The sequence below is a fragment of the Phascolarctos cinereus genome, unplaced genomic scaffold, assembly GCF_003287225.1.
Source record: "Phascolarctos cinereus isolate Bilbo 61053 unplaced genomic scaffold, phaCin_HiC Scaffold_4;HRSCAF=312, whole genome shotgun sequence".
NCBI classification, from domain to species: Eukaryota; Metazoa; Chordata; class Mammalia; order Diprotodontia; family Phascolarctidae; genus Phascolarctos; species Phascolarctos cinereus.
In genome coordinates this window covers 124059906-124074147 of record NW_027555847.1, presented here as the reverse complement: position 1 = coordinate 124074147, position 14242 = coordinate 124059906, and the positions used below count along the sequence as shown (strand labels likewise).

Sequence of the window (14242 nt, the reverse complement as noted above, 5' to 3'; positions counted from 1 at the left end):
TTGATTTGTTTATTGATTGCTTATATTTCAGGCATGGTTCATGTGCAGAAGCTAGTGATCAATGGAGCCCAGAGATGTGGCTGCCACAATGTTTTATTTGTTAGAGCTGGCTGGTTCAGATTTAAAGTTTGAGATGGTCATCTCCTTCCAGTACCGAATAATATAGAAAGAAAGAGGCCTGTTAGGCTGAACTGTCAGCAGCAAGCAAAGTGTAGAAGGCTAAATTCTCCATTTCCCAGCCCTGAACCACCCAGCAGCAGCCTTTCCAGAACAGTGAATCATCCACACAGCTTGCAGAAAATTAAACATAATTTATGCTTTGCTAATTGAAATCAAATACAAAATCCAATCTCTTGTGGGTTGCAATGCTGACATTTAAATAGGAAAGAAAAAAAAAGTTATTAACCCAATTCTCCTTCCACACCCACCTAGCTAGGAAATAATTCCTTTTGTCAAGTGTCCCATTAAAAAAAAAAAAAAGCAATTTGGGCTCAGCAGATCCCTTTAGGGGCCATGGAAGATGAAACCAGCCAACAAAGTGGAAAGCAGGACAACGATATAAAATTTTGTATTTCCTTTTGGAATCTGGATCTTTCAAAAATGTCTCCAAATGGATGTTTTAAAAATTAATAAATCTCCCTTTCCCTCCCCATATGACATCTCTGAAGAATGGTTTCCTATTCTTCTGCCTCTCTGGAGCTGAGAGAAACCCTTTCCAGGGTTGTTTTCAAGGACAAAATATAAGGTAAGGGTAGCTATATCCTGGAACCTCACCTGTCACTAAAAAGGTGATGGTTAGCCCTTCACCAGGCTACCTGATTTTTTAAAAATCCTTTTCTGTTCAACACACAGAAAAAAAATGGGGGATTTTTTTTTCACTTCATCCAAACTCTGGGAAAGGCCTTATTGAGTCACTAAGCATTTTACTTTTCCCTGGACCACAGGGATATAACCTAAATAAAGAAGAAATCCTTGGAGGGATAGGATGGAAAAAGCAATACAAGTTACAAGCACCCTGGGCCATGTTTTTAATCCCTGGGAGTCAAATCTAATACCCCAGGATTATCACACCTTACCCAGCATGGACTTTCTTCTAAAACCTTTTCTGTAGAAATCAAGATTGAAGGGAGGCTGAGGAGGCAAGGGAAATAATGGTCTTAATAAACCATCTGGGTTCTCTCCTCCAGAACACTTATCCAAATCTGATTACAAATGCATTGTTTTCCCTGTTTTGTAATACAACGTTTTGCTAGGTAGGACAGATAGGTAGGCAGAAGGGAGTTGGACCAGATGTGGTGAGGATACTAGTTGACCCTACCACCGAACTGGGATCCATCATAGGGTTTCAAAAAAGTAAGCACATGATCTAGTCCAAATTCACATTTGACAGAGAAGACTGAGGCCCATAGAAAGTAAGGGTCTTGTTTAAAATTTATAGAGTATTCTTCCATTGGTATGACCTCTTAGGGGCCTTCCAACTCAAAAGTTCTAGACTATAGGTTCTGGTTGGAGGAGCCTCCAAGACGGGGAGAAAAAGGCAGCTGGGATCTTGTATAAACAAATGCTCCCTGATACTTGTTACATATGGAACCCCCAGTTCCCCATTTATCATCTGGGCAAGAGTCAAAGACTACTGAAAGCCCAGCTCTACCTCTAGGGTAGGCTAATCCAGACTAGATTGCTCTTAGCTCCTTAGCCACACCCCAAATCTCAGAAGTTGACTTCCTTTGGGTCTCTTCCATTATGGGATGATTTCACAACAGCAAATAGTGAGTAGTGAGTGGGAAACAGGAGGGAAGAAGACACAATCTTTTTTTTATAACGGGCCATATGAGTGCTAATAGTGCAAACTTCTTGACCCTGTTACATTATTTTTCCTTTCAAATGTTCACATACCACATATATTAATTTTTTATATGTTATCTATATCTTCTTTTTGGTAATAAAGGTGTTTCTATTGCCTTCAGCAGTATAGGAACTTTCTTGTCTGAAAAAATAATTCTCATTTTTAAGGCTGTGTTTCAGTTGGATATACTGAACTAGGCACGAGTCCATTCTTTGTCAGAACTGCCTGGGATGGAGAAAGCCATGGCCTCAGGCTCTATCCTCCCCCTGAGCATGGCTCTGTAAAACATTCCCAAGAGACTCCTTGATTCTGCCATCTCCAGATCCATCAGGTGAAGCAGGTGTCAGGCCCCACAAGAGAATGCAGCTGGGACTATCCATCCCCTTGGAGGGTGGATGCATGATTATTGGAAACTGGGGAGACTAAAAGAAATGCTATCAGAACCCATTAATCAGATTGCATTCCATTTTTATAACAACACAGTTTTCATTTAGCGGGAGAAATGACATTTTAATAACATCTGAGAAAAATTAAACTCATCCCCACTACATATTTTCAGTTTTACTGGAATGACTTCTGGTTTTGTCAGCCTGTGGAAAAGTGCTTTGTGTCAAATGCTGTGTTTTAATCAAATCAAGCTAATGGGAACGGACATTTTATCCAGCCACACCTGATGTGCACATTTCCGTTCCTGGCCCGCCCCTCAAAGTCTGACAAATGAAGTTAGCTCTTTTGCCTCTGACTACAGCCAGCTGGCTGCTGTGAGCTGGCCTGAGAGGCCCAACTAGAGCAGGCTTCTCCCCCCTCCCCAAGCTACCTGGTACCATTTGCCTCAATTCCAGTAGCTTCGAGGCCTGGAAGTTCCCAAGGGCCTACTTATAGCCTATATGAACAGTGTCAGTTTCAGGGAATGAATGTGTCCCACATGCCAGGCCCTTGGGGGAGAGAGGAAGGGGAGGCAGAAGGGCATGCCTTGTGGGTGACAGGCTATAGCTGCCTGGCCCTGAGCAACAGATTAAGCAAGAGATTTGGAGAATCCTATCCAGAAGCAGCATGGAACACTTTGTCTTCCTGGGGAAATTGGCTTTTTTCCTCACCCCAAACAAAAGAGGGTTGGACAGTTTTAGTTTTGCAACCACTTCAGGAATCTTGCAAGAGCTGAGAGGCCGCTCTGCTGCTTGTCAGTGGAACAATACAATCAAGTTTGCTTGGGAAGGCTCCTGCTTCTAAAATGAGAGGCCATGCTAAGCTTACCTCCACATCCCACTGGAAGAGGAGCTCCTCCACCCTGAAAGCTCTCTAGAAGCAATTCATGCTCTCTATAATAGATGGGGAGGAAGTGGCCCCAAGGAGCAGCCTGAGTGAGGGACACATCTCTTTTGTCCCAACCTCAAGGGTGAAGGGGATACATGAGAGGATTTTCAGTGGGAAACTGAAGATCTCTGGCATGCTGGCCTCACCTCCCCAGTTTCAGGGTCAGAGTTCCCCAGGGCCATTTGGTCTTTTGCACAGACAGGTACAATTCCTCCCTCATCCCTCCCTATAAATGGCCACTTGCAGCCTATGAGGACTTGGAGGGGCTAAATATGCCTGTGCAAGGAAGAAGGAAATGAGGTCATTTGAAGGATAAGGAGCTGTCAAACACAGGATGAATCAGACACCCTGCAAGGGAAAGGGTGGGGCTCTTCAAGCTAAATTCCTCCCCTGTTTAACCATGACTTTCGCTAGGGGTGTATGTGTGTGGGGGAAGGGGGATTATCTTCTTAATTGCCCTCATGCTGAATCAGCCTGAGACATCTACTAGCTAAGACCAAGGTGCTAGTCTTGGCTGGAGTCAGGTTGATTGTGTGTCGGCTGTAAAAAGCAGACATTGTTTGCCTTTGGGGGCTGTGCTGAAAGCAATCTCCCTCTTAGTCCTTCCCCAAGCTCTTCTGACTAGATAATGAACATACCAGATTTGAGGGAGAACTGAAGGGAGAGTGACCCAAAAAGAAGACCTCCTAACTGATTGGACATTAAGGTTTCAGCTCTGCAGGGGCAGGAACCCTGCAACCTGCCCAACAGGTCGAGAGCTTCCTGGCTCCCAGGCTGTGGCCGTGAGCCCTCTGGAGAGTTTCATATCTCAGACAGTGATTCACCTCAAACTATCAGATTGCTTTCCCCAGAATTTCTAGCCTCATTTGTCACTTTCCTCCTGTTCCCACTGGAAATCTTGACCTGTCATTTGGTAAAACATAACATTGAAGGGTCTGTAAAATTTCCGCAGTCTGTGGATCACATCTGGATCAATCCTGGGATGAGTCCGCCCCTTGCTTTTGCCCAAGCACCTTGGGGCACTGCTGTCCTCTGGCTTCTTCAAACAAGGGAACCCCTTGGTTTTGTTGAAGTAGAAATGTTTCTCAGTCACCACGCGTTTGAGGCCTAGGAAATCCTGCACTTTGGCCATCTCCCCAGCGGGGTCCACAATAAGCCTCTCACCACTGACAAACAAGATCTGAGACAGGGGGAAATACTGCAGCCAATTTTCCAGATGTAGGGCATAGATCCCAATGCGGATGGCGCTCCAGGAGGCATCAATCAGCCCCAGGGTCCGGTTTTTGAAGGCTAGCACTTCAAAGGTCGGGATCTCTGGTTTCTTGGACAAGGTCTGTGTGTAATCAGAGATTGCCCGAGTCACAGGGTTCCTCACAACCACAATCAACTTGGTATCCTTAGCCATGGAGTGAATGCGTTTGGGAGCTTCATTGGTTACAAAGTAACTTGGAGTTTTCTCCATTGTTATCTGCCCCTCCAGGGTCTTGGGCATTACATTTCTGGAATAAAAAAGGGGAGAGAGTTGTTATTCCCACTTCATAATTTGTTTTTTCCCCTCACCCAACATATAATCTTTGAGATGAAAGAATCTTAGAGAGCCAAAGAAACTGATCCATCATAGAATCCTAGAATTTTAAAACCGGAGGGGACTTTAAGACAGAGAATGTCAAAGCCGTCTGACATAGAACTTCTTGGGCACCAGACCCAAATGGTGCTACCTCTGTTTTAGCCATCATCCTCACCTCCTTCCCATGGGAACTTAGGAACCTGCCCCTGAAACCACCCTGGGCTCTGATTGGTGAACTTTCAATTTCTCTTGTTCAAAGCCAGGGCTCCATTTCACTAACTAAGCTCCATGCCATACCTCCTTGCTGGTGGCAACCCTTTTCCCTTTCCAACTTCCCTTTCTCGGTCATTTTCCTCCATTAGAATGTAAACTCCTTGAGGGCAGGGAATCTCTTGCTTACATGCATTTGTATCCCTAGTGCCTAGCACAGTGTCTAACATATATCAAGTACATAATAAATGCTCACTCTGTCTATCCACCTACCTACCTATCTTTCTCTCATCTATTGAATTTCAGAGCTGTAAGGGATCTTAAAATATAGGAAAGGGGATGTTGGAGTTTGCAGGAAAATTAGAAGAAAAATGTCAGAGTTTGAAGGAGCTTTGGAACATAAAACGCCAGAATATTGAATGTTGGAGCTGGAAGGAACCTTAGAACATGGGACTGTAGAGTTGTAAAGGAAACATAATGTTAGATCATAGGATATTATTGCTGGAAAGATCCTTAAAGAACACTTAGTCTAATACCACCACTTGACAGAGGCCACTAAAGGTGAAATGACTTGCTCACAGTTACACAGCAAAGCATTGGCAGAGCTGGGATTAAAACCTAGTTCTCCTGACTTGCAAAGACTATTGCTTGTTCCAGTGTTTACTTTAAAAAAAAAAATCACACAGTCTTTGGTAAGAGTTTCTAGAAATCAAAGGGGTTTTAGCATCATTTATCCCCCTAATCAGAGCATGGCAAGTCTATCAGGTGTTAAAGCTGGGCTCAGTAACATATTATACAGTCAATTTGCCATAGGCATATGTAGACAAAAGTTAATTGACAATAAACCTGTACAATACCTGTCTGTACAGCAGGCCATCTGCTACCATTTGCTCAATTAAGTCTATTCACTTCTGAGCCCTGCACCAAAGTGGTACATTTAGGATTACACCAGACCTTTTTGTTATGATGACATGCTTTTAAATGTCTCAACTAATAAAACTTAATACAAAAGAAGATCCCTTAGCTTCTCCTACCATAATTAAATTTATTTACTATCTGGTGAGCGAGGAAAGAACGACTTCTCTTTTATCTCTAATTCGCATGCTCTGTCAATAATTAATTGCTACTGGGTATGAAGCTTCCTAAGTAAGCACTTTTATTAGGCAAAAGAAATTTGCCTCGTGTATAAATTAACATGTAGCTAGACTTTCTTTGAGAGAGTATAATAATTCTGTAACATGAAACTTTCTGATCAAAGCAACCTCACCAACCAAAATCAGGATACCATGAATTGAAGAGATGGCTTCCCTCCAAATGATTCAGACTAACTGCATATTCATTAAATTGTTTTTGTCATCACTCATTTTTATTTTTGTCTAAGAAAATTTCACATAATGAAAATGAGAAAAGATGTGGGATAATAGCCCCATTTTGTCAAAGGTTTAACAAAGGCACTTGCTGGGCAGCAAAACATAATGTAAAGAGTGTTAAATATGGATTTTGAAGATCTTAGCTCAAATCCTATCTTTATCACTGACTCCCTTTGTGCCCTTGAGCAAATAACAACTTCTCTGGGCCACAGAGATTTCTCATCTGTAAAATGAGGGAATCAGCCTAGTTGATCTTTATAATTCTTTCATATCTAAAATACTACAAAAGACTACAATCCTATAATCCAAAATAATTGAATGAATCCTGAACTTGGTATCAGGAGACCTGGATTCAAATCCAAGCTCTTAAACTTAATAGCCATGGGATCATAGGCAACTCATTTCATCTCACTGAGTCTCACTTCCCCCATCTGTGAAATGGTAGAGAATCTTTGCACTAACTACCTCACATGATGATTGTGAGGAAAGCCCTTTGTAAAATTGAAAGTTATAGGTGACCCTGTTATTAATTTATTGTAAATAAGGCTAAGAGTAGCATTTGAATCACCTAGCTCCTACTAAGGCAAGGACATTAGACTAGATAAAGCTGTGGGCCTTCCCTTTCTAATTCCAAGAGCCTATGATTTTAGTTCAGTGCAAAGGTTTCAAAATGGATAAATTATTAGGGTCAGGTTCCATTTAGAGAAATGATACACTGAATTGTTTCCCAGCTCAAGGGATTTTAGAAAATAGATAGGCATAGTTTAAGTTCCAACACGTTCACTAAGAGTTAAAGTAAAAAAAAAATTTTTTTTGGTTCAATTGAGTAAACTGAGTTTACTTCAATCTAGATGTTCAGAGAAGGAGCAATAGCAATCATTTTAGGACTTTGGATTTAGGACAGTTTGGTAAAATGGAAAATGAGCCAGACTAGACAGATGAAGAAATTAATTCCAGTTTCAGTTGTGTCACTTTCTGTTGTATGTGACCTTGGGCAAGTTACTTTGAACCTCACTTTCCTCATTTGTAAAATAGAAATAATAATACCTCCTCTGCTTACCTCAGAGGACTGTTCTGATAAGCACATGCTTGTGAATGGGCTATTAAACCTACAAAATTCTATACCCATATATGGGCATTTGTTATTATTCATGTTGTTATCAGTTAAATAGAAGGATGAGACACTAGTAATGATAATTATATTGTACAACATTGTATAATAAATACATTAGAGAATTACAGTCTTCTGTTTCCATTTAAAAAGAAAAGTAAGGGGGAAGTCTTATGATACCTTAAAATCAAGATTGAATTTAAAACCTGTGTAGGAGCTGTCCTTGGTACCTCTCAGTAGTAGCTGTGTCATGAATGCGTATTAACTCTGAGATTGGTATAGGATGAAACAGTCAACCAAGTAATGAATTAAAAGATTATAGTCTTGGTGCTATTACATATTGCATATGCTCAGCAAGTCACTTCTTCATTTTTAAATAAAAATTTGTAAGTCATCAAGGATTTATCTTTTCCTCAACACCAAGCCCTCCCCTTCCCCCTAGAAAAACAAAACAAAACAAAACAAAACCTGTTTAACAAAACAGCATAGTCAAGACAAACAAATTCCCATTTGTCCATGTCCACAAAGATAAATCTCATTCTAAACATTAGTCTATCATCTCTATGTCAGGAGGTAGGTAGCATTTTTCATCACTGATCTTCTGTACTTATGGTCGATCATTGCATTAACCAGAGTTTTCAAGTTTCCAAAATGGTTCCATTTTGGAATGTTGATGTTATATGCTATACAATAGTTTTCTAGCTCTGCTCACTTCACCCTGCATCAGTTCCCACAAATTTTCTATGTTTTCTCTGAAACAATCTCTCTTTCCATATATCCTCATACCATAATTGCCTCATCCACTCCTTAATAAATAGGCAACTCATTATTTTCCAGGTATTTCCCATTAAGAAAAGAGCTCCTATAAATATTTCTTCTGCACTTGGGGGCTTTTTCTCTTTGCTGATGTCTCTGAAGTACAGATCTAACAATGGTATTACTGGGTCAAAAGATATGCACAGTTCAGTAATTTGGGGCCATAGTTACAAATTGCTTTCCAGAATGTCTGGACCAATTTACAGTTCCACCAATGTACACCAATGCATCTGTTTTCCTGCAACTCTTCCAACATGTCATTTTCCCTTTTTTTTTTTGTTATCTTTGCCTATCTGATGGGTGCGAGGTGAAATCTCAGAGTTGTTTAATTTGCATTTCTCTAATTATTATTGATTTGGAGAGTTTGCTCATATGGCTAAAGACATCACAGATTTCATCCCTTGAAAACTGTCTTTTCATATGCTTTGACCATTTATCAATTGGTGAATAACTATCATTCTTATAAATTTGAATCAGTTCCTTATATATCTTAGAAATAAGACCCTAAGCAGAGAAATTTGTTGCAAATATTTCCCCAGTTAACTTCCTTGTAAGGTTAGATATATTGGATTTGTTTGTACAAAATCTTTTAAATTTTGTGCAATCTGAATTGTTTATCTTCTTTGCTCCTCTATAGCCCACATTTGCTCATTAATTTTTGTCCTATCCATAGATGTGAAAGATAATTTCATCCTTGTTCCACTAATCAGTTTATGAGGTCACCCTTTATGGATAGGTCATATGTTCATTTGGGGCTTATCTTAGTACATGGTGTGAGGTGTTGATCTAAACCTAATTTCTGCCAGACTATGCCCAGTTTTCCCTGTTGATTTTGCCAAATAGTGAGTCTGACACCAATAACTGGGGTCTTTGGGTTTACCAAATAGTAGGCTTCTAGGTTGATTTGTTTCACTGTGTTGTGCACTTAACCTGTTGCTCTGATAGATCTATTTTTTTAATCAGTACAAAACTGCTTTGATAGATATTGTTTTGTAGTTTGAGATATGGTACAATTAGACTTCCTTCCCACTATTTAATAATTATTTCCCTCAGATTCTTGACCTCTTGTTCCTCCAGATTAATTTCATGATTATTTTTTAAGTCTATAAAATACTATTTGATTGGCATGGCAATGAATAACTACATTCATGTTTACAGTATTTTGATTTTTATTGTATTGGTTTGGCCTACTTATGAGCAAGTAATACTTTTTCAATTATTTTTGTCTGTCTATTTCCTAAATAGTATTTCATATTATTAATATAGTGCTTATATGTATCTTAGTTAGTATATCCCCAAATATTAATAAACTCTGTAGTTACTTTAAATCCAATTTCTTTCTGTGTGTTTCTACTGAGTGTTATTGACCACATACATAAATATTGATTCATGTGGATTTAATATAAAAGAAATTTGATATTAATTCACATAAGTTGCAAAATTAAAATCCTTCACCTTTGGTTATTATTTATTTCAAAAAAATTAATTGACTTCCTAGGGTTTTCTAAATGTGTCACCATATCATCTGCAAAAAAGCAAAAATTTTGTGTCCTGTTTGCCTATGCTTATTCCTTCAACTTCTTTTTCTTCTCTTATTGCTACAGCTAGCATTTCTAGCACTGCATCCAATAGTAGTGATGGGGACATCCTTGCTTTACCTGTGATCTTATCATAAAAGACTCTAATTTATCACCATTACTCATAACATTGGCTCTTGGTTTCAGATATATCTCATTTATGATGCTAAGAATAGATCCATTTACTGTTGTATTTTCTGCTGGGCTGTTTGTTTGTTTTCAGTTCATTGGTTTGTGGATTTTTATAATATCTCTTCTTTCTAGGTTTCAGTTTCTTCATCTGTAAGATGTAGGTGTTAGGCTGGATAACTTTTCAATCTCCTCCAAGTCTAATATTCCAATTTCTGTCTATTAATATCCCATGCCCTTTATGAAGGTAGTGTGATACAGTGGAAAGACTGTTGGTCTTAGAGTCAAGTAAAGATCTAGGTTTAAATCCTCTCTCTAACACCACTTGATTACCCATAGGCTAACCTCTCTGAGTTTCTGTTCTTTCATCCATAAAATGAGGATAATGATATCTGTAATAGTTACCTCACAAGGTTCTTGGGAGAAGTGAATGGGATTATGTACATATAGCACTTTGAAAACCTCAAACCTTTTAAGTCCATAAAAATGTGAACAAGGATTATTATCATTCATTTGAGTTCAACTTTCTATACTATAAGGTCTCTTCAAGATCTAGCATTCTGTGCTCTATGTTCTATGGTGCCTTCTGGCTCTGGTATTTTATGAAACTATTATTTTATTTATTGGATGTCTACTATATGTGTAGTTCCTAAAGGGAATGATAATGGAAGCTAGGATTCAGCTGAGGAAGTCATAGGGGAATATAAAACCCCAAAAGGGTTAGGCTGCTTTGTAAACAACTGTTAAATCATTAGATGAAATTGAAGCTCATATTTTTAGGAACAGGTGCATATTTCATCCAGTGATTCCAGGTGATTAATTCAGATGTAACCACCAAACCAAAAAATGGAAAATGCCTCTTTTTTCCCTGGGACTCACCCAGAATCCAGAATTACCTATTTGTCATGGATGAACCATTGCTCCCTGATCCCAACAGAATCTTGGGCCAAATCTCATCAAAGGCCAACTCCTAATGTGATATGCTAGACCTGGCCATGTCCCCAGCTAACTCCCACAACCTATGGAGAAAGACTGGTGAAGTCACCCTAGAGTACTCTGCCCTTCTATAAATACAAAACAAATGTGAATCCTATAGGAAAAATTGCTGGGAATGTGCATGAACTCACACAAAAAAATGCAGGATGAGAATTTTAGTTTGGAAATTCCCCAGAGTCTTTGACCTTGTCTCAATATTCCACCTATGAAATGTACCTAGATGATGTCATTACAAGCATAGGCTCCTTCACTACAAAATGGCTAGACTTTCCTAGATCACCAGTGTGAGTGCAACTGTGCTCTTTTCAATCACTTTGCCTGCAGCAGTGATAGGGAGTAGATAGTTCTGCTTCTATCATGGTTGACTATTGCTTTTTGTGTTGAAAGCTCACTTCACTCATACCTTCATAGACCCATAGATTTAGAGCTAGAAGGGACCTAAGAGGTCATATCTCCTTCATCTTACAGATTAGGAAACTGAGGACCAGAGAGCTTAAGTGCCCTGATTATTAACACACTAATTGTAATAGGCAGAGTCAGCACTTGAACTCAGGACTGCCCCTCATAAAATGTGGTTCCTATGACTGAATAAAATATTCCCAGAAATGACCTAGTCATTATAGACTATGGTGAGACTAAATTGATTTTGACATAATACTTTAGTTAATTCAGTTTAAGGTTGTATAATTTTCCCCCCACCCCCTCCTTAGCAGTTGAACTTATAGCCAAGGCAAACCCTAGGTCTTTTCCTAATGAATTTATGTTGACCCATAGCTCACCTTTTCTTTATTCCATACTTATACACTAGACCTTTCTTAGAATGCTATTCACCAGAGCTAAGAATTCAGTACATAGTGGGCCTACCTTATACAGCAGAAGATCATAGATTTAGAACTTGACATGACCTCAGAAGCCATTCAGTCCCTACATACACTTACATGCATACACATGCACACACATACACACACATGCACACACACACACACACACACACACACACACACACACACACATACACACACACCTACGTGCATAGTATAGCTACACTGAGCCTGACCCTCGCTTTTTACTCACCAGCTAAAGACCTTTTCAACCAGTGCGATGTGAGGCACCTCTCCTGATGGATTATACAAGGCTGCTTGATGGTAAGCAGCTCAACCCTTTGCAATTAGGTTTCTGAACTGACCACTCAAATGAGTTGATTTCTCTAAGGTTATCAGTTGTCTCCTAATTACCAAATCTTTTCTCAGTCCTCTTCTTTCTCGGCCTTTCTGCAAACTTTGACACTGTTGACCAGATTCTCCTCCTAGATACTCTCTTCTCTTCCCAACCTGACTCCCTTCCTAGTTTTTCTGTCTTTTAACATATCACTCCACTCCACGTCCCCTTCTGTGTTCTAGCTATGCTGGTACACTTCCTGTTTCTCACACATGATCCATCTCTGGTCTCTCTGCATTTGTAATAGCTGTTCCCTCTTCCCTCACCACCTCCCCGACAAATGCTCTCTTTCCCAACCTGTGATTCTTGGAATTCTTGTTACATTTAACCTCAAGTACCACTTCCTGTACACATACTCGCTGGTTCTCCTAGCTACTTGTGCCTTCTACTCTAAGGACACTTTTCATTGGCTCTGTACTTATCTTGTACATGCTGATATAAACATATGATAATCTCTCTCATTAGAATTTAAGACCTTTCAGAAGAGAAGCTCTCTCCCCCCTCCCCCACCCCATATCCTCAGCATTTATCACAGTGCCTGGCACATAACGAGAATTTTGAATCCTTGTCAAATAATACTCCAACATTGCACTCTTGGTTTTGCACCTTCCTCTCTGAAGTCTCATTTTCACTCTGCTTTGCTGGGCTATCATCTGCGTCCCACCCTCTATCTTCTCTCTCTCCCTGTATTCTCTTGGTGATCAGGGTTCAGTTGCCATCTCTATGCAAGTGACTCCCAAATCCAGCCTCCTTCTCTGTCCAGAGCTCCAATTCTTTAACACCAGTGCCTGATCAACATCCTAACCTAGATGTCCTATAAGCATTTTAAACCTAACATGTTCAAAACAGAACTCATTACTTTCCCCTGAAAATACACCCTTTTTTCTGACAACCTTATTTCTGTCTGCAGCATTATCATCCTTCCAGATACCAAGGCTCACAATCTAGAGACATCTTGAACTTTTTACTCTCATTTGCCTCCCATATTCAATCAATTGTCAAGTCCTGTTGATTTAAGCCACCTGCGAAGAGGAAGGTAAAGATGGATGAAGAGAATTCCTTCAAAATAAACTATTAATTCAATTTTGCACTTAGAAGCTTTTTGATGTATTTTATTTTTAATGATATGATTACCCACAAACCTCCTTTACTATAGTACTAGACTATAAGTTTCCTGAGGGTAGAAACTGTGTTAGGAGGTCAGACACACTCCAAATAACAATAGAATAACAATCTCTTAATCAGCCTGCAGACACCTGATAAGAAGTAAACAGCCTCATATGCACTTGGTGACAGTCACACTTTATAAGGCTCTTATCAGTAAAATAAGATATTGAGGCTATGCATATGTGAAAGTGTGCAGTGGAAGAATAATAGAATTTAAGACAAACATGCTTAGGTGTATTATCATAACCCAATATCCCCTTCTGTCTTTGATGTAGGCATTTAGCTTAACCTGTAAGAATTAGCAACAGGGACACTTCTGATAGCAGGGACCTGACACTTATTAGTCATCTCAGCCTCATTACTATTTCCTGCAGGAGAAACTACAGGTATGAAATGCAACTAAAGGAATTTTCCTCATGCAGTGTTGTGGCATTCCATCTTTTTATGCCCTGTATGAGTTTGCACATTTTCCTGGGAATCTGTCCTTTCAGGATTGTCCCAGTGAGGTGAATCTTGTTTATGTGTTCCCATAAGATCAGGAACAGGCTTTCTAATATTATGTTTACCTATAGGAAGTCGGAAAGAACCACAGAACTAGCCCAAGTGGTACAAGTGGGACAGAATTCTGAAACGCATCGACACTGGTGAAAACTAGAGCAGAACTGGGCAAATTTTCCTATTGTCTGGGAGTATATCTTGAAGGCACTACCTGTCATCTTTTAAGTAATGATGCCTGAGGGAAAAAGAGAGTACCTTTGTAAATGTCTTTTATTTATTTTTAGGGCCTATAGTGCTAACCATGGCACTATGGTCAGTCAATAACATTGTCTGAAAAATGCATTTCTAATCATCTCTTTGGAACTTCAATCATCTAACAGCTCTGTTTCTGGCTTTCTAAGTATCTTTACGTGTTCTGAAATC

The 14242-nt window shown here is 39.6% G+C and overlaps 1 protein-coding gene across 1 annotated transcript in view; it reads right to left on the bottom strand.

The window, feature by feature from the left end:
- Nucleotides 1-2297: 2297 nt before the first annotated feature.
- Nucleotides 2298-14242, bottom strand: part of HS3ST4 (heparan sulfate-glucosamine 3-sulfotransferase 4) — a 443219-nt gene continuing 431274 nt past the window's right edge. Inside the window, exon 2 of the mRNA XM_021006376.2 lies at nt 2298-4659. Within this exon, the coding sequence (XP_020862035.1) occupies nt 4023-4659 (637 nt within the window). The 3' untranslated portion in view covers nt 2298-4022. The remainder of the gene's footprint in view (nt 4660-14242) is intronic.